The following is a 21,675-nucleotide window of genomic DNA, read 5'->3' as shown; positions in this document are numbered from 1 at the left end:
AAAGGGCCCGCAACTTGGGAGTCCTCCTGGACCCACAGCTGACTTTTGACCACCATCTCTCAGCTGTGACCAGGGGGGCATTTGCCCAGGTTCACCTGGTGCGCCAGTTGCGGCCCTACCTGAATCGGGAGGCCCTCACAAGTCACTCTAGCCCTTGTGATCTCCAGGCTGGAATACTGCAATGTGCTCTACATGGGGCTGCCCTTGAAGAGCATCCGGAGACTTCAGCTAGTCCAGAATGCGGCCGCGCGAGTGATCGTGGGCGCACCACGGTTCGCCCACATAACACCGATCCTCCGTGAGCTGCACTGGCTACCTGTCGATCTCCGGGTGCACTTCAAGGTCCTACTCACCACCTATAAAGCGCTCCATGGTAGTGGATCTGGCTATTTGAGAGACCGCCTTCTGCCAATTACCTCCCTGTGTCCCATCAGATCGCATAGAGTTGGCCTCCTCCGTATTCCATCCGCCAGTCAGTGCCGACTGGCGACTACTCGGAGGAGAGCCTTCTCTGTTGCGGCTCCGACACTATGGAACAATCTCCTCGTGGAGATTCGTACCCTCACCACCGTCCAGGCCTTCCGCACAGCCCTCAAGAACTGGCTAGCCCGTCAGGCCTGGGGATAAGTCTACTTTCGCCCCCCCCCCCCCCCCCCGAATGCTGAATGAATGTTGAGTTTTACTGTTTAATTTACTTTTGTTCACATTTCTTTTTGTATTGTCCTACACTCCCTTTCCTCTTTGATTGTAAGCCGCCCTGAGTCCCCTCAGGGAAAAGGGCGGCCTATAAATGTCCAATAAATACTAAAATACTAAAAATACTAAATCTTTTTATATGCTTTAGTAATCTTTCCTGGCAGCTTGCACTGTAAGAATCTACCTGTGCTTCTCTGTTTGCTTTTCCTTTAAAATGCTAACAATTATCTTGAGGTGGGGGAACAAAGCAAAACTTCCAGTATCCTCTTTGACCAACAGAATCATTTCACCAGAAAGAAGAATCACCTTCTTTTGTATTGATGGCAGGCTGCAGGTCCATGGACCATGTATCTTCCTTTTTCTCTCTTTACAAAGTAAAGACAAACCATCTGGGAACAGCTTTTAGAGCACATTCGCTTCTAAAAGAGACATGGCTGTTTTAGCAATCTGATAAGAGATGCTTTGTTCGTGTTCCCATGCCCTGTGAAACACTTTTTTCCCTTAATGCTGCACATTTGAAGAATAAGCAGTGGCTTTGGCATGTGTTGGGAGGAACTCGGACATCCCTGATCCTTGGTCCTTTTTTAATGCCTTCCAGTAAATGCTTATTTGTTTTGCATAAGCAATGTTATATTAGCCAGGAGACTACAATGCTAATACAGAGTAGTTATTGGCCAAGGTCAAAAGTCAATGCTGACTTCTTGCAACTGACTGGACATATCTCTGCAGTTTTCTTGGCAAGGTTTTCATAAATATTTCAGCATTCCTCCTTCCTGGGGCTGAAAGAGAGTGGCCCAAGGTCACCCAGTTGGCTTCATACCTTGGTCTCCTGGTTTCTAGCTTGATGCCTTGACCACTGCATTAAACTACTATATAACCTTTGCTCCTACCTGAGAATATATGTTAAGTCTCTGGGTTCATTTTGAACACATTTGTTTTGTGCTAGTGAGTCACCATCTCCCACACCTATTTGCCTACCCATTTTGCAAGGAACAATTCCATCCTTTCTGCCATTTATGGATTCACTAATTTGTCTCCTATACTGCAGTGTATTTTTTTCCTTTTTCTTCCAAAGGTTTAGGACTGGGAGGGAGTGGGGTTGGGATTGCTGCCTATGCTTTGGAAAAGCAGCTACTATCAGGCAGAAACATTTCCCCTGCACTTCCTTCATCCATTCAGACATGCACTTGTACATGTATACCCTGGTGTTTCCAAGGATGTGCAGACCTCCAGAGGCAGTTTTACACCACTCAGAGTTTTGAAGTTACCAATGTAAATGCTAAGACAGAGTGGAGAGAGGGGTGTGTGTAGCAGGAAAGGTAAAAGCACACCGCCTAGAGTCAAGGAAGTGGAAGTGGTGTCTATAGATTGGCAAGAGGCAAGCAGGTCCCACCTGCTGGGACCATAAGCTATGCTGAGCAGCCTATCCTAGTAAGACTCCTGCCTGGAGCTTGGAACCTTGCCTGGAGCTTAGCAGCAATTAGAAAAGGAGCAAACATGCTGAAACAGCACCTCATCCCAACTAGTGCAAGAGTGTTTGGAGAAAGGCAAAAGCTGTGTGTTACTTTAAAGATTTTGAGACTTTAGTCTGAACCGAATATTAAAAGAATAAGTATTAAAGGACTGAGTATTTAAGACATATTCATGTGACAACATCACCTTGTAAAGTCTAGAAATGTGGATGTAACCCAGAGCAATAGTTATTTGGGAAGATGTGTTTGTAATAGGAGACAAATATATATAATTCTATATATATTTACTACACTAACACTACAGCCTGTCCAGGTCCTTGGACAGCAAAGAACCATCACAAGGACTTACAGTATTTTCATCTGTTTCTGGGTTGCTATATGGCAGAATATCTTCTACATCTCTTGTATCCATTACTGTATTATCCTTGTTCACTGGGCTTGCTTCTATGACTTACTGTTTTTTTCACTGTTGGTTTCTTGTGATGCTCTTCTTCTGTGATCTAATCTTTCTGTTAAAGTATGGTTGCTTGCTGCTTTTTTGAATGAGAGTTACAATCATATAATTGTTGTGTATATATGCCAGGATGTTCTCAGGTGGAAACCCAAACATACTGCCTTTCAGGTGTGACCAAAGGTTCCGTTCCTTTTCTTCTTTAAGCAATCAAGAGCAGCCAGCTTTTATTTTGTCTTGTTTCCAACTCCAATTCATGTTTTCGAGAGTCCACAGCAACTAGAACTAGAAATTCTGGGTATAAGCAGCAATTATCAAAATTTAGTTGAATTATAAGCCAAAAATGTGTTGAGAGTCAAAGATTTGTGCCACAATAGGCAGTCTGCTTAAGATTTTCCAATTCTGCAGGGCTTTTAAAAGAGGCTGACCAGCCATTTTTTGTCGATATTTTAATTGCCCTGCATGCAAACTACTGGAGGCTGGTTTGAGGTGATCCTTCTGGTCACTTTCAATTCTACATTTGTACTATTCCCTTTAAACTTGCCTGTTGAAGTTGACTTGCAATTCCCATTTACTCTCCCTGTTTATAGCTTCAGTGGGCTCATTTCCTAGAACCTAGCTTATATTTCTTTACAATCTCTGCTTACACAGTCTGCCAAAAACAATTTGAAGCTGTCTGGTCACACCCCAGCAATTATTCTGGAGATGACCTTTGAGGAGATACTCCATTTAAAATTGTGAACTATAAGCTAATTTTCTCCTTTCCACTTGATTTAAAAATGCAAATTGATTCAATCTTAATTAACTGTTCAGAAAATAAGAACCAAAACCTCTCTTTTGTACTGTTTTTATAGCTGGTTATTTACTGTGCATTTTTTTAGTCTGTTGAATTATTCTGCCTTTCACTGAGTTTTATGCATAACATTATTTGTGATTTTAGTCTATTGACTGACTACATGCCATCAAGTAGCTTTCAAGAGAACCAAAAAGTTATTTTATTACTTTTATTAAGGCAATGATTCTCAACCTTTTCTTCACCACTGATCCCTTTAAATACTTTTTGTGGCCATGGAGCCCCAAGACTTAACTCAATATTTAAATCATAACATTTCTTCAAGCCTTCACAGACCCCATGTGACAACAGACCCCCGGTCTCCAGATCACAGGCTGAAAACCACTGTCATAAGGGATTGGTATTGGTAATGGTATTTGGTATTTATTCGATTTGTAAGCCGCCCTATTCCCCAAAGGGACTCAGGGCGGCTGAACAAAAACTAGGGGAAGGGGAAAAACAAATACAGAAAATAAGACAAACAGGACAGTGATACAACAGTTTAAAAAAGCACAGCAAGCACAGCAAATTCAAGTAGGGTGGGGGAACTCAACCCCAGGCTTGCTGGGACAGCCAGGCCTTAACGACTGCCCGGAAGGCCTGAAGGGTGGCGAGGGTCTGAATCTCCACGGGGAGCTCGTTCCAAAGGGCTGGAGCAGTCACAGAGAAGGCCCTCCTCCGGGTGGTCGACAGCCGGCATTGGCCGGCAGATGGAATTCGGAGGAGGCCTAATCTGTGGGATCTAATGGGTCTATGGGAGTTAATTGGCAGGAGGCGGTCTCTCAAGTACCCAGGTCCAATACCATGTAGGGCTTTATAAGTAATAACTAGCACCTTGGAGCGTATCCGGAGACCAATAGGCAACCAGTGCAGCTCGTGGAGGATAGATGTGACGTGGGTGTACCGTGGCGCACCCACAATCGCTCTCGCGGCTGCATTCTGGACCAGCGGAAGTCTCCGAACACTCTTCAAGGGCTGCCCCATTGCAGTAGTCCAGTCTTGAGGTCACAAGGGCATGAGTGACTGTTGTAAGATCCTCCCGGTTCAGGTAGGGACGCAATTGGTGCACCAGGCGAACCTGGGCAAATGCTCCCCTGGTCACAGCCGACAAATGGTGATCTAAGGTCATCTGTGGGTCCAGGAGGACTCCCAAATTGCGAACCCAGTCTGAGGGGCGCATAATTTCACCCCCCAGCCTGAGAGATGGAATACCTTGCCAATTTGTGGGAGGAAAAAACACAAGCCACTCGGTCTTGTCAGGATTGAGAGCCAGCTTGTTAACCCCCATCCAGACCCTCACATCCTCCAGGCACTGACACATCACGTCAACTGCTTCACTGAGCTGGCACGGGGCGGACAGATACAATTGAGTATCGTCCGCATACTGGTGGTATTTTATCCCGTGCCGTCGGATGATCTCTCCCAGCGGCTTCATGTAAATGTTGAACAGGAGGGGGGACAGGACCGACCCCTGTGGCACCCCATAGTTAAGGGGCCTAGGGGTCCACCTCTGTCCTCCAACCAACACCGACTGCGACCTGCCCGAGAGGTAGGAGGAGAACCACCAAAAAACGGTGCCTCCCACCCCCACCTCTCGCAACTGCCGCAGGATACCATGGTCGATGGTATCGAAGGCCGCTGAGAGGTCCAGGAGCACCAGAACGGAGGCCTGGCTCCCGTCTCTGGCTCGCCAGAGATCATCGGTCAGTGCGACCAAAGCAGTTTCCATGGTGTAGCCAGGCCTGAAACCAGATTGGAAGGCGTCTAGATAATCGGCTTCTTCCAAGGACCGCCGGAGCTGAGAGGCCACCACTTTCTCAACAACCTTCCCAACAAAGGGGAGGTTGGAGACTGGACAGTAGTTATTTAAAATGGTTGGATCCAAGGACGGTCTCTTCAGTAGGGGTCTCACCACTGCCTCCTTTAATGGGGGGGAAAGGACCCTTCCTGGAGAGACGCGGTCACTATCGCCTGGATCCAGCCCCGTGTCACCTCCCTGCTGTTCGCGACCAGCCAGGAGGGACACTGGTCCAGTACACATGTGGAGGCACTCACTGCTCTGATGGCCTTGTCCACATCCTCAGGAGTAAAAGACTGGAAATCAATCCAACGATGTCGCTCAAGACCCTCCCCCAGTACCTCGGCTGGCTCTGCGCAATTGGAGTGCAGGTTTGCCCAAATCCGAGCCACTTTATCCACGAGACATTGGACGAACTCCTCAGCCTTACCTTGTAAAGGAGTGCCCGAATCCCTCCCTTTAAGGAGGGAACGGACTATCCTAAACAAGGTGGCTGGGCGTGACTCAGCGGAAGCTATCAGAGCGGCAATATGAGTTCTTTTTGATGTCCGAATTGCCCGGAGGTAGGCTCTGATGCAGGATTTTAATAGTGCTCAGTCTGACTCGGACTTACTGGATCTCCAGCAGCGCTCTAGATGTCTCTTTTGGCGCTTCATCTCCCGGAGTTCCTCAGTAAACCAAGGAGCCCTCCTGGATCCACTGCCTCGGATTGGCCGTAAAGGCGCAATCCGGTTAAGGGCCCCTGCCGCTGCTGAGTTCCAAGCAGCGACCAGTGTCCCAACCGAATCGCGGGCAAGAGTATCAGGTATAACACCAAGCGCCGTCTGAAAGCCCATAGGGTCCATAAGGCGCCTGGGGTGGAACCACTTAATCGGTTCCTCCTCCCTACAATGGGGGATCGGCTCTGAAAGTCAAGCCTCAGTAGGCAGTGGTCCGACCACGACAGGGCAAGATCTCAATACCCCTCAGATCAAGATCGCAATTCCACTGCTCCAAGAGGAATACGAGGTCAAATGTGTGACCCGCCGAGTGAGTCGGATCCTGAATTACTTGGGTCAAGCCATGGCTGTCATGGAAGCCATGAACTCCTGCGCCCCATCAGAATGCTCACCGAGCGAAGGCAAGTTGAAATCCCCCAGCACCATAAGCCTGGGGAACTCAACTGCCAGCTCGGCTACTGACTCGAGGAGCGAGGGGAGAGCTGCTGCAATGCTGTTGGGAGGCAGGTACGTTAGCAGCAGGCCCACTTGACCCCTAGGGTCCAACCTCACCAGCAAGGACTCACACCCGGCAAGCTCCGGAGCAGGGATCCTACAAGGAACTAAAGACTCTCGGATAACCACGGCCACTCCCCCACCCCTTCACTGGGGTCACGGCTGGTGAAGCACCTGAAAACCCTCTGGGCACATCTCGGTGAGGGGGACTCCTCCCACCGGGCCCAGCCAGGTTTCAGTAATACATGCCAGGTCTGTCCCCTCGTCTAAAATTAAATCCCGGACGAGGGGAGCCTTGTGAACCACAGACCTGACATTTAGCAACAGCAGCCTGAGACCAGGGCCCTGACTACTCGTGCCATCTGGCCTTGGAGTGGGGCTAATAGGGCCAGAAGGAGGGATCTCTGTAACATAGCGAACCCTCCTTCCCCGGTAATGGCTTTCCCTAAAGTCCCCGCCATATCTGCCCCTCCCAGTTAAGACCGTAATGCTCTGGCCCACTCCTGTGTCCATAGGCCTCTCACACATTACAGCAACTTTCCCCAATGGGGAGATCACCAGGTTAGCTACAGCTTCCATTTTTTTTCTCAAAGAAGAGATAGTACAAGGTAGGGCACGCTGGTAGCTTGTATGTTATTAAAATTTTGTCTTAAAATTTAATCAACATAAGTGAGAGACCTGAGGCAGCAAGAGGTTGAAGTTTTGGTCATGATATCAGACCTAATTTTGTCAGAGTTCACTATATTGTAACAGAAGAAAAAACAATTATAGAGTATTTTAGATGGCCTCCAGTGTTGGATTCTGTCTAACTACAGCTATAAAAGTATTTCTCATTTAGTGACCACATTTGGGACTGGCAACCTGGTCATTAAGTGAAACAGTTAAATAAAAGTTGTGCTTATGATCTCCTGATTTCTTTTGCTTCGGAGACCTGCGAAGGTTGTAAATGCTAGGATTGTTCACAAAATTACTTTTCCATCATTGTCATAACTGCAAGCAGTTGTTAAATGGTAAAGTTGATAAGTAAAGACTATTTTTGATGGGATGCTTTTTCCCTCTACAATCACTATCCGGCGGACTATTAAAATCCTATCAAAGAGGTTGGAATTTATTTAGAACAGGATTTGAGTAATGGGGAGGGAGAGTTGCCTTTATTTTGTTCTGCTGATTAAAAGCAATATATTACTGAATTCCACCTATACTTCTATTTCAATAAGAATGAATAACCAATTTTGTTGCATTTAAGTACAATGGCAATAAAGATTATACTTATAATGTCTTTCACAGAATGTATAAATTTTTTAGAAGAGGTATATTACTCTTCCTTTCATGACTGATTATGGAATAAGGGAAAGTGAAATTTCTTAAGTATATACTATCCAGGTGACTGCAGATACTATTTCTGTGATGCTTTTTGACTTCCAGTCTAACCTTTACCAACCTGAGATTCCCTGATAGTCTCCCAAGTAAGTACTAAACCTGCTCAGTTATTTTAGAACAAGATGCCACATCATTAAAGGCACTGCACCAAAAAATAAGTATGGTAAATGTATATATCTGAAATGCTATCACTGAAATTCATTATTGTTAGTCATAAGACTAAATTTTAAAATAAGTTTGCAATAAAGCAGAAAAAACAAACAAAGGGACACCTACACTACATATTTAAAGATAAATATTACTGCTATTAAAAAAGAATTAGCCTAAATCTGAAAAACTTTGTAATAAAGACACACTAAAATTACAGCATCACTAATGTCAGCAAAGTATCATACCAATTGTGGCTGTATGATGACCTCACAGAAGTTAATTCAGAGGTGGCCAGAATACTTTTTAAATCAAAATAGAAAACATTGCTCTTATCTTTGAACTATCTTTACTTGTGGTTAATGACATTAGCCCGTATCTCTTCTTCAAGGAAGGCACTTTTTAATAATAATGTTACAGTAGCAACAGTCAATCCTACCCATGAATGCAAGCACCATGGATTGTTACTACCACCTGAAAGCTCTGTGAGAGGTAGAAACGTTTGTGTGAGCAGGTAGAGGAACAGCATTCTGCCAAACTTTCTGTGTCTTTTTGAATAATTGTCAGGCTCCCTTTCACAGGTGAACTAGCTATAAAGGAGGGACATTTCAGCTTAGCTCTAATAACACAAACAGAGCTTTTGTCTTTTCACAATAAAGAATACAACACAGCTAAATGGAGATTAGAAAAAGGAGGGATTTGCCAACATTAAACAAGCTGCAGGCATATTATCACTGCTCATTCTTCATGCAGGCAGTAATCTCCAGAACACTTAAATATATTGCAGATGTGTGCCTTTGTTGCTTTGCCAGATGTTAGAATTATGAAGTATTTGTGTGGATGTGAATGTGTGGTTGTTTACTCCACTTTTTCCTAAGTTTTGTTAGTTGCTCTAATAAATAACACTGTTTAAGTTATTAATGGCATCCTCCTGGGATCCAAATTAAATTTGTCTGAAATAAACTTTAAAAAAAAACATGAAAACAAGAGAATACAAATTAACTCCCTTGAGGGATTCTTAGTACTAGTAGTACTTAGTACTACTTAGAAGTAGCAGCTTGGCAGGCATTTTATCACCCATCTTCCAAGGGGACACTCCCTAGTGTCTTCTCTGTTAATCAGCCCCTTTCTGATTATTTGGAGGATAAAAAGAAAATAATGAAATAGTTGCTATCGCATTGCCTCTTTATCATATAGTATTGAGAAGTGTAAAGTAGAGATATCAGCTTTTCTCCCACTCCCAATCGGGCAAGAAAGATCAAACTTTACTAGGAAAAAAAAAGAGAAATGCAAACACACTTCTCAGCTTTTAAATCTTACAGTTGTAAATGTGTAGGACCGAAAATGTAGAGTCAACCAATTTACAATGTACAGTAGCTAATAAATTGGTTTAAGAACAAGAAAAAAAATCCCAAGATCATAAGGTAGCACTGGATTGTTACAATTCCATCAGGTTCTGTCAGGCCTAGGCTCAAATCCAATTGAGCCCCATTCAAACACGCGGCCCACGGGCCAGATGCGGCCTGCAGTAGGCCCAGAGTTGTCTAGCAGGGCTGTCCTGGAGACTATGAGGGATTATCCAGTGCACCCTGGCCCACCCTGGCTACGCACACCCAATCAGCCACATCCAGGCCATGCCCACCCCAACCGCCAAAGGCCAAACAAAATCTTGATACGGCCCGCAATGGGATTGACTTTGACATCCCTGATTTACACTAATAGAATCTAAGGCTAAGACCTGGCTAAAGCTATAGACTTCTAACTTTAATAAATATATCCTGGGAGATTCTAGGGTGTAGCTATCCTGAACCTTTTCCTCCTCTCCCCCATCCAGTTCCGGACTGCACAGTCTCTTATTTTGGGTTGCTCTCTTGAATGTGTGTTGCCCCTTCCCTGGACAACCACAGTGTGATTGCTGAGATTCCCCCAACTCTGCACTTTCCACCCCAGGTTCTGACTTTTACTAACCTCTAAGAATTTCTCAAGAAAAGTTATTACAAGTAATTTGGAAGCAATGAAGTATTTTCAGGCAAACCTCATCTGTGTAATAAAAGACTAAAATATACACAATACTGTTGACCTGCTTATCATTTACTTGCGGTTTATATGTTGCTCTAATCAGGACACTGAATAGATTGTTAGAAGCACAAGGGCATACAGTGCAAGAGCATGTACAGACCAAAGAAATTAAAATGTAATGCTGTTTCTGCCTAAAACATTTCCTTATTACTTAAAGATAGAGATGGGTTCCTAGTGGTATGGCCCGGTTTGTTCGAATAGATAGTAACTCAGCTGGACATGTGACTATACTGGGTCTATCCTGGGCACTACCATCTTTATTTTCTGTTTGGCACATGCACAGAACAATCTTCATTGAAAAAAATGTAATTTTTCCTCTTTTTTAATGGTGTGCACGGCACAGCATTGCCATGGCACAGACCTTTTTAAGTGCAAATGTGCACGAGTGCAGAGCATGCGTCTGGCATGTGAGTGAAGTGAGCACGCACGCACAAGATTTTTTGGGCACTGAACCTGTAGTAATGCCAGCAGGAACCCACCCCTGCTTAAAGACAACCTGAAGCAAAGTCTTCTACTTCTTTTTCCTGGATCGCCTCTTGCCTCAGGGATTAAATTTCAGCCACTGAGGGATAGAAGATGACGAGAAAGAAATCAGGAACATTCAACCAGTCCTGGCAAAAAACCCTAATCCCAATAGGCTCCTCTCTCAATTGCCAGCCAACCTCAGCTATTTCATCTGATGGAAGTTTTAAAGGAGGATAAAATGGGAAGCCAATCTATTGAACTCGATGAAAGTTCAGAAAATTCCCAGGAAATCTACCCCGTGATATCAGCACTGTTATACTGTGGCCGTTGTTGCATAAAGATCAATGGAGACAAGTTATACTTTTATTTACAAGTTACTATTTTTTATCAAGTACTCAATGTACACTGTAATCAAACTGCGTACATATGTGCATATTAGATATGTGCCATAAGAAAAAATGGATCAAATGATTTTCTAACATTATTGTCCTCAGAGATCCAAAGATGTAATGCTAATGTAATTCAACAGCTGTTAAATAACACAAATGCAAATAGTTTGAGGAAATTAAAGGAGGAATACTTTATCTGGTTATCCATACCTGATCTTTTCCTGGCAACTGGCAAAAAATCCCATCTAGTAACAATCCAATCCAAACAATCCAACAATCCAAATGAACACTGTTCATTTGTGCCGCAGGTCATGGCCTAATCAATATAGCAATAAAAGGATTAACTCTTTTTTAATGCACACAGCAAAAATGCGCTGAAGGACCTTTGCCTTATAATTGGTATAGAGCAGAAGGACAGCATGGGCTCACATATTTATTTATTATTCAAATTTATACAGTCGCCTATCTCATCAAAAGCAACTTGGGGCAATGCACAATGAGACGAAATGACAATATTAAAAAAACATGGATATAGAATGTAAAAATCCATATGAATAAATATCATAAACAGCCAAAGATACTTTTTTTGTTATTTTTTTCTTGTCCAATTCTTATAGCAGACAGCTGTGTATGTACCATCAAAAATACAAGGCCAAACTATACATGTGTAGTTGGGACTCCTGAGTCTGGGCACCAAAAAAATACCTCAGCAACATGCACTGCATGAAATAAAAGATTTGAAGATGTTGATCAGTTTAACACATTTACACTATTTTAACACATTTACAATAAAGTTCATTTATATATTTATAGTAGAGCATTAACTAAAACTGATTTACAAGCATACTAATAAAATCCTATTAAGATTCTTAATTTTATACAATGTATTTGAGAACAAGGGAAACAATTCAGTGTGAAGCAAGGAGATAAATTTTAATCCACATTAAGGTTTGCATTTTCCTATAGGAGAATGCAATTAACCCAAGTACTCCAAAACTGGTGCTATAATAGAAAACATTTTGGGTTAAAAATGTATATATACAACCATATAATATTATTTCATGTTTATTAACAAGGGAGTGGTAATGGAAGTGTTTCCACAAATAGTTGAACAGGATTCTAGATTACCCAGGAAGAAAAAGCATGCTGTTATATACTACTCAATCACTTTCACTGGACTCCTGCTTCCTAGTGGGTGATGAGTAATTAATCCAGATGGGTCTGCTCATGATTTGTTTATTATCACTACTGTGATTTCCTTTCTTTAACAAGTTGGGACTGAAGTTGAGAACCAAAAACAGAGGTTCAGAATTATTTACAGAGAAACGAAAGAGATTGTGGCTGCAGAATAACAACAACAAAAGTGACAACATCTGCATGGCGCTATTTAGTTTTCTTAGCTTTCCTCCTGGGTGGAAGAGCCAAGAGAAGAAATATGTCAAAATCTTGGCTGACCAGAGGAATGACGGATAGTGGAGGTTAATATTCATAGGGCCGTCTGTTGATGAACAATGGCATATAAAGAATGAGGGAATGTATACGGAGTGCATAGCAAAAACATGGATTTATAAAATGAGATAGAAAAATAGAGAGAAAGATATACAGAAAAATATAGCTATAGATAAAGAGAGTAAGAAATAGTTAAAATTAAGAGATAAAAACTCAGAATTTGATTGCGGGGGGGGGGAGGATTTTGGAAGTGGTTAAGTGGGCAAAGTGAAGAGAATTAAAACAAAAATGGCTAAATTATTTGAAATTATGCTTAAGTAAGGTATAAAGGTAAAGGTTCCCCTTGCACAGGTGTGCTAGTCATTCCCGACTCAAGGGGGCGGTGCTCATCTCTGTTTCGAAGCCGAAGAACCAGCACTGTCTGAAAAGTCTCTGTAGTCATGTGGCTGGCATGACTAAACGGCAAAGGCACACAGAAAACTGTTACCTTCCCACCAAAGGTGGTTCCTATTTTTCTACTTGCATTTTTAAAGCCGTACATGGTATTGGACCTGGGTATTTGAGAGACCGCCTCCTGCCAATTACCTCCCTACGACCAATTAGATCCCACAGATTAGGCCTCCTCCGAATACCATCTGCTAGCCAATGTCGACTGTCGACCCCTCGGGGGAGGGCCTTCTCTGTGACTGCTCCGGCCCTCTGGAACGATCTCCCCGTGGAGATCCGGACCCTCACCACCCTTCAGGCTTTCCGCAAAGCCATTAAGACCTGGCTGTTCCGACAGGCCTGGGGCTGATGAGTTCCCAGCCCCACTTGAATTGTTGCAACTGTTGCTTTGTTTTTAACTTGTTTTTGTCTTTTTGTTTTGTTGCTTGTATTCCCCCCCCCCCCCCACACCTTTGTTTGTTAGCTGCCCTGAGTCCCTCGGGAATAGGGCGGCATACAAATGGAATAAACATTTCCAAACATTTCCAAACATTTTTACATGCTCTCAAACTGCTAAGTTGGCAGAAGCTGGGACAAGTAACGGGAACTCATTCTGTTACGTGGCACTAGGGATTCAAACCGCCAAACTGCTGACCTTTCTCGACAAACTCAGCATCTTAGCCACTGAGCCACCATTTACTGGAGGTATATTTCAGAGATCTGTTGAAGAGTGGAAATGAAACACATTCCATAAATGAAAATATCCAAGGAAAAAAAAACCTGAACTCATGAATGTAGAAAAAGTTCCAAGTATAGATGGCATCTCAGCAGAAATGCTAAAATACAAATATGGGTTCCTTATACTTATGATGTTAAATATAAGTACATGTTTATGAATACTGCGTCTCTCCCAACAATGCCATTATTGTTACAGAAAGAGATTAAATACAAAAAGTTTAGGGGTTTCATCTGGAACGGTATACTAGCAGTTGGCTGAAACATGACAGGTAGCAAAGAGCAAAATTTGGAAATATGATGCCAAATAAGTACACTGAATAATGCTGCCCTCCTAATTTTATTCTTTTTCTATGCTGTGTATTGTGTTGCTTATCTCAGAAAAGAATAGTATTACGAGTACATTCAGTTATGACTGATAGGTCTCCAAAGTCAATACCAATTCAATGATGATTTGCATTTGAATATTTTGTGAAACAAATATGTGTAAACTGTGAATTGTTGCTGATTTGGATACATTAGCTGTTGCATTGTCAAGAAAAGGAAGGAAGGAAGTATAAGATCGTTTCTTCTCAAAGTACAAAGATATTAATACATTGGCAAGAGATAGTCAGAAGGAACACTGAAACTCTTTACGGCAGGAAAAATATAATGCAACAATGAACTAAAGTTCTCATTTCTGAATGAAAACTAAGGTTCTTGGGCTTGGTAAAGAAATATATTATGAATTTGATATTGGATTATTCTGTTTTAGTTTTAATCTTTCCTGTAAACGTTTATAATTAAGCAAGACTTTAAAGTTAGTCAATTATTTTAGCAATTTGCATCTGAATATTATACAAAATGTTACATAAATTTCATAGATAAACCACCACTATAAATATATTAATGAACAATGTTAACAATGTTGACATTTTACTTTTAATCCTGTAAACTTTTACATGCACTGCATTTCTCAAAGCTGCAGATGGGTGGAGAACAAGAACCATGTAAGCAAGCCTAACTCTTCTTTTTATACAGCAGCTCCCGGGAAAACTGTATTTTAATAATTATTCAGCAGTTAGCTATGCCAGAGCTAATGAAATATATTATAAAATACTTAAACATATGTCTGAAGATGAAGTTTAATCGATGAAATATTATGTCATTGTCAATAACCTTGTGATATTTATTTCTAATAATTAAGTGGTTTACTTGATTAAATATAGAGTAAAACTCATATGTTTAGAAGTAATTTTACCTAGCTCCTAAAAAGCATCATCCTAAACTATATTATGAGATTCAGTCTGATACAGTAGTTAAGGCGCCAGACTAGAAAAAGGGGGACTATGAATTCTAGTCCTGCTTTAGGCAAGAAGCCAGCTGGGTGACTTTAGGCCATTACTACTCTCTCTGCCCTAGAAAGAAGGCAATGGCGCACCATTTTTAAAAATTTGGCCAAGAAAACTGCAGGCATAAGTCCAGGCAGTCAATAGGAGTAAACAATAACTTGAAAACAAAGGCAACATCAGCAACCCTGTATTCAGTTCTAGACCATTATACAATATGTTCTAGCACAGGTGAAGAAGTAGAGGTGGAGAGAAGTGAAAAGTCAATCCTACTTGGACATATGCAAAAACAAACATCAATCACTCTAGTGGTCTTTAGTTTTATCCAATTATGCATATGAATACACACACACACACACACACACACACACACACACACATACTGGGAGAACAAAGAACCACTGGAGTGATGAAGTATCTCATGCCATGCTACTGCACTTTTCCTGACAAATGTGTTTCTAGAGATTCACATAGTTAAAAAGGAGGGTCAAGTGTCTACATTATTTTAATGGATTTTGGAGGGACGGCTTAGCCAAATGGAAATGTAATTAAATTATCACATGGCAATATCAAATCAGGTCAAAACATATAAAATCCATTTTGCTCTGATGATAAAACATCCTATTTTGAAATTTAAATTACGGTGTTACTAGAGTTTAAATTCTTTTTTGCTATTATTTCATCAGGATTAAATTAGCTTCTTTTTAAAGATTCTAAATGCTATGGCATTTATGCTATGCCTGTACAAATTATTGGGAGAATTGGCTGGGACTGCGATGAGGTAAGCAGCTTCACTTCAGGGACAAACTGGCGGCTTCAGCAACAACATTCATTGCGCTTGCCAACACAGATTTATTTATTTGGTAAACTGATGCATAAACAGATAACTTGGGCTAGAAGGCTATCATCAAATCAAAATCAAGCCTTGATTTTCATTGCACCACATGTGTACAATGAAATTGAATAAGGCTGCTCTGAATTTTCAAGCAGAGATTGGCGACAAAGTTTTGAAAAGTAACCCTTTCACTTGCAGTCTTGCCATGACTTAAATGCCCCTCGTTGTTCTGCACAACTCTATTAATTTAATAGCCTTAGCAACCTTTTAAACTATAGCCCAAACTATAGAGTTTTGTTTTGTTTTTATGTTTTAAAAAGAAGAACTATCCGCTTTAATAAGTTAACAATTTTGGAGCAACTACACATCAAAATAACATGTTTACTTTCTTGAATAAATGCCCAAGAATATTTTTTGTCTCCGCTAGCACAACTAATCTATGCTTCAAGAAGTGTACTCTAAAGTATTCTTCAATTACTGTATATTCAATGCATCCTTTCTAAAAAGCTTTGTTGAACAAGTGAGTTTTTTAAAGTTTACATGAACAGAATAAGACTGTATCATATAGCTTTATTATGATTGGGCTCAAGATTATAAGATGCTTGTATTATATATTTCAAAGAGACATGACCAAAACTTAAACAAAAAAACAGCAGACACTAATGAAATGTACTCAAGATCTAGAAAAAAGTTACTTTTACCCCTGAATCATTAAAAAAAACCCACAATAAAAAGCTGAAAAGTTAAAGGACACTATATTGATGGAATATCCTCCCTTTAGATGGATAATGTCCTAAAGCTAAATACTTAGTTTTAGATTTCAATATATGATATTTTTGTCTGCATGATATGAAACTGATCCCAGAGTTCAGCCAACTCTTAAATAAACTAGTAGTTTACATAGGAAGAAAAACTTTTGTCAGATACAATGACAAATAGAGAAGCCCTTTTATAACCTGAATACTTTATTTTTAGTCTAGCTGTTGCAAAATCACTTATCCAATTATGCTACTAAATCTATAGATGAACTACATATAGGATAATCTGGCAAGACAAAATCACTGCAATGTCAATTTTCCAGATGTCAATGCAGTGAATTAAATTCTGCAGCAGTTTACATCATTTTATGCAATAGCATTAGGGAAATGATATTCTTGACATAATGTGATGTTATACGCAAACAACATTACCATGCAGATATAGGTAATACAAATGAAGTTATCTGGATTGCTGTAATGACATGTTTTTCAATTTACCAGCCATGTGGAAAATAATGGACAAACTCTCTTTCCAATTAGTTCACTAAAATAAATTTTCACTTATTCATGTAGCAATCATATTGTAACAAAGTGACTTTAGATTGATGAAGGATATTTAAAAGTATTTTTTTCTCTGGTTTGAAAATTGTATAGACCTTTCCAGTCTAGGGGGAATACCTGAGATTTCTACAACAGTCAACTCTGCAGTATAAAACCCCCTGCCAAAGAAAGCAATGCAAATTACTTCCCTAAAACTGACAAGGAAGTAAAGGAAACCTCAGGGTCACAAACATCAAAAATGTTTAAGTTGAGGATATCTTTATGTTCACTTATTCAGGATTTTGCACGAGATTACACTTAAAGAGAACCCAAGCTAGACAACTACCTAAATACAGTTTACATTTTTCCAGTGGAAAGTATGCTGACGACAATAAAATGAAAGCCTTCATGACAACATTTTGAAAATGTTCATCAAGCAAAATGTTCTGCAGTAGATGAAACGCATGGATCAAGATCTACACTGGTGTTCTTCTATTGCAATGAACAGTAGAAGGATCACAAGAACCACCTTATTTGATTCATAAATGATTTTATTCCTCATTTACTTTACAAATATTTTTATTCCTCCAACAGTCTCTACAGATTTTCTTCAGGTTCTTTCTCCCCTGTCCCTAGAGCAACAATAAAAATTTACTTCTGACAAGTCACCTAATATTTTCTTCCAGCTTCATTAAGAGACCATGAAATTCAATGAGGACTCAAATTACACATACTTCCGTTTATAAATTTATAAATTTAGTTGTTACTAGATAACAACTAAAGCAAATGAACTGTTTTCTTAAGCTTGGAGAATGCCCTGCTACTGTAATTTTGCAGATAGATGCACATCTATAGAAGAGCTGCTTTTTAAATGTTTTTTTAAAACTTTTTGTAAACTTCACAGGAACCACATGTCGACAGAGTATAATAGTAGCATTTTAGAATGCACAATGTAGTATTGGGACATTGCATATTCCTGAGATAGAGAGCGAAGTGAAGTAGTCTGAACTACTCAAAAAATCTGTTCTAAAAAATAAAAAATTCTAGGCAGAAATTCATGAACACAACATATAAAATGTCATCAACTTCTTTGATAATGACTCTAAGACAGCTTTGAAGATAGCTTTAATATATTTCACTAATGCTGACAGAAATGCCTGAAAAAAGCTGTTTCATATAAATATGCAGCATAGGTATAGTATTACAATTCCATAATATCAGATTCATGGAATTAAAAGCCAGATATGCCACTGAATAGTCACTGATAGCAGTAGCAGTTTTAATTTGAAACTTTGTTGATTTAATGAATAGTTTAATCTCTTAAAGATAAACCAACTGTAGGGATTAACTATCTTGAATTTCCCAAATAAAAAAATTGAAAACTTGAGCAGGCATGCATGTAATCTATCACTAATGTTACATACAAACTTTAGAACATTTTATCAGTTCTATTTACTATTCCAAAGTTCAGAAAACAGTTATTTTATAAATGAGAAATCAAATGCCCTGTAATGTACCCTGAATTGTCACATGTGACATAGCTTTATAGATAGCACAAGCCAGACTGCATAGCAATTTGTTCTAGAGATTAGATGTACCTTCCCAGGAGTTCATCTAATTCTTCTATTTCAGCACCTATGACTCCTATAGCACTATAACATGAATAAAATGGTACTTAATTTCACGAACATTTTATGGAATATATTGCTTAATATGTCATGCTAAATAGATCTTTTTGCACTAAATAGATCTTATTGCAAGTGCAGCCAGTTACTTACATTCCATAGGATAGTCTTTTTGTGGGCTATATGACACACTAAATAATTTCTACAGTATTTATCATTCTTACCTATAAACACCTACCTGTTCATATTTATTGCTACATAATTTGCTTTACTTGCAGGTGTTTTATTCCACATAAAGGCTTCTTTTAAACTCTTTATAGTTTTAAGACATTTAATACCCCCTCAATGAACAAACATGAGATCTACCTGTATAGAATAATTCTTAATAACAGTTTAAAAGACTATTCTGTCGTTGTTTCCCCACCATGCTAATTCACTCAAGGTGGCAGGAAAACAGTATCACACTCCTTCTTTACTTCAGATAGGAACATATTAGTCATGGGAAAGACATCCAAGAATTCCAAGATATGATGAGGACTGTGCTCTAAACTTTACAGCATTAGAAAATGGACACTATCATCTGTAAAATAGTACTGTATTTTAAACAATTTTTATATTCTTAACTAATGATATCCACCAGTTAACATTTTAGGGATGAGTCCATTAATTTAAAATATGTAGTTAAGGTTTAAGTTCTTCAATTTTTGTCTTGAAATATTAAATGATTTCAGAGACTGGTATGCAAATGTAATCAGTTTATAAAGCTGCTATTTTTTTCAGTAATCCCCTCCTCCCTCCCCCATTATCCATTAATTTTTACAATTGTGGATTGAAATCTAAAGTGACAATTGATCACAGAAGTAAACATCTTCTGGCAAACCATACCATATTGTATTGTTCCCCCCTCCAAAAAAACCCCACCCCTTTCTGACAGTAATTGTTTGTGATAGCAAAATTAAAGCAAAAAACATTTTCTTTCTTTCCCTTCTTCTGGCTTTGACACCATTCTCCTCATCCCACCTTCTCTAGCTGTGGCTTCCCAATTGTAGCGATTAAAACTAAATCACTATAATTTGTTCTCCATGTTTCAATTTTGGACTAAGGGCTTCAGAAATATGGGTTGGTACAATTTGCTTTCTCCGAAGACTGTCCACGTTGTCAGTTTTACAAGAGTGACACGTGTCATATCTATCCCCCATTAGAAGTTCCTGCTCACGTCAAAAGACGTGCCCATCACAGGACCGCACCCAAGCACAATAGCTCTTAAATCACTTGCAAACAAGCGGCGGAAGCAGGTCTTGAAGGTGACGAATTACCAAGAAATGGTATTAAGAAGAGTGCAAATAAACAAATCAACTTACACTCGAAGAAATGGAAAAATGAACGGCTGCTCCCAGAGGTTCGTAGGGAGGAGGAAAAAAAGCCACAAGGGCTGTATATTTGAGCGCCTGCAGTAATTACTCACCTCTTTGATCTTTTCTCTTTTCTGCTGGACGGCGAGGTCGCTGGGTTCTGTTCCGACGGCCCCGATAGGTTTGCGGAAAGGTAGATCGGGCAATCCGGGAGCCCCCGGCTCTCCCCGGCCCAACTTGTCCTGCATGAGAAGCTTCACCTTGTCCTGGTGGATTTCCCTGCGGATCTCGTCGGGCAGTTTTTGCAGAGTCTCTTTCGCCTCTCGCAAAGCGCGCTCGTGATCCTCACGGATCTTGGCTAAGTTCTCCGCCGCTTCCTCCGCCGCCGCCGAGCCGGCCCCGAAACTGCTGCTACTCCCCGCACCGGCCGGTGGCGGGACGTGCGGATCGCTCTGGGCGGGCGGCCCCGCCGGCGGCGGCGGCGGCTGTTGGAGGGTGGTCGAGTGGAAGAAGACGCCGCTGAGCAATTTGGGGGAGTCCGGCAGGAAGAAGATGGCCCCGAAGCAAAGCGTGATGAAAGCGCTGAAGACCAGCAACAGCACGAACTTTTCCGTCAGTCGGAACGCACCGCTGGGGCCGGGCCCTTTTCGGCTCCCGGGCCCTCCCAAGGCACCCCCGCCTAAGGAGCCACCCAAAGTGCCCGGGTTGGCGGGGCTGCCGAAAAGCGGCAGCAAACTGACGGCTGGCATCGCAGCCCCACTGATAAAGTCCGGCTGCTAGAGGATGGCGACGGCCGCCTTGGGACAACCGCGGGGCGGCCCGTTTGCAAGGCTCCCGTGCGGCAGCAGCAGCCGCTGCCTCCCCAGCCCCACTCAGAGCGGGCGAGCAGCGGGACTAGCCCGCGCCCGTCGCCTCGGGCCGCCGCTGCCGGGGACAACTTCGCCGTCCTCCCCAGCGACAGGAAGTTTTCTCGAGTCCCTGCCGCCGCCACGGCCGCCGCCTCTTCTTTGCAAAAAACACGATTCCCGCTCGGTTGGAGCCCTGGGCTGAAGGCAGGCAGGCGGTGGCGACCCGTGGTTAAGCGGCCGACGGGGGATGAAGGGCGGACTCTTGTCAGCTCCTGGGGCGGCTGCTCTCTCTAGAACTGCCCATGCCGGCGCCTCCAACGCTGGCTGTCAGGTAACCAACGAGCGGAAGGGCAGGCGGGTCCCGGAGCCCCTGCGTTGCCCGAGAGGCGCCCCGCTCGTCCGTAGCAAGGGACAACCTTTGCTCCCCGCCGAGGCGCCGCCGGACCCCGCGTGCTACGCAGAACAATCGATTTGTCCGGTCACGAAGTGCGGAACTGAGAGAGGCTCGCCCAACCAAGAGAGCTAAAGAGGAAAAAAAGGGGAGGCCCCCTTTGGCGGGGAAGGAGCGAGACGGGCCAATCACAGAGTAGGCGGAGCAGGAAAACGTTACGGGGGGAAAAAAGCGGGGCGGAGTTTAGAAGGCGAGGCGAAGCGGGCGATTGACGTGGGCGTGGAAGACGTTCCGTTAGAAATAACGGAGGAGGCTCCGGGCCGCTTTCCCCGGATCCGAACGTGCGAACTGTGGGTGCCGCTACAGTCCTCGTGTTTCCCCGTCGATGAGGCTCGCCCGTCACGCCGGAGGCAGTGCCCGATAGCCCCAGATTCGTTAGGTTCCCTCACTCTGTCCTGTTAATTC

At 42.0% G+C, this 21,675-nt stretch overlaps 1 protein-coding gene across 1 annotated transcript in view; it reads right to left on the bottom strand.

Annotated features, from left to right (window-relative positions):
- Positions 1-21,309, bottom strand: part of MAN1A1 (mannosidase alpha class 1A member 1) — a 69,499-nt gene extending 48,190 nt beyond the window's left edge. The window contains exon 1 of the mRNA XM_014060825.2: positions 20,085-21,309. Coding sequence (XP_013916300.2) covers positions 20,085-20,720 — 636 coding nt within the window. The 5' untranslated portion in view covers positions 20,721-21,309. The remainder of the gene's footprint in view (positions 1-20,084) is intronic.
- Between the last annotated feature and the right edge of the window lie 366 nt (positions 21,310-21,675).

Source organism: Thamnophis sirtalis, unplaced genomic scaffold (assembly GCF_051295495.1).
Source record: "Thamnophis sirtalis isolate CommonGarterSnake01/CBP01778 unplaced genomic scaffold, rThaSir2_p1.2 scaffold_6, whole genome shotgun sequence".
Classification (NCBI taxonomy): Eukaryota; Metazoa; Chordata; class Lepidosauria; order Squamata; family Natricidae; genus Thamnophis; species Thamnophis sirtalis.
This window is presented reverse-complemented; position numbering and strand designations above follow the sequence as displayed.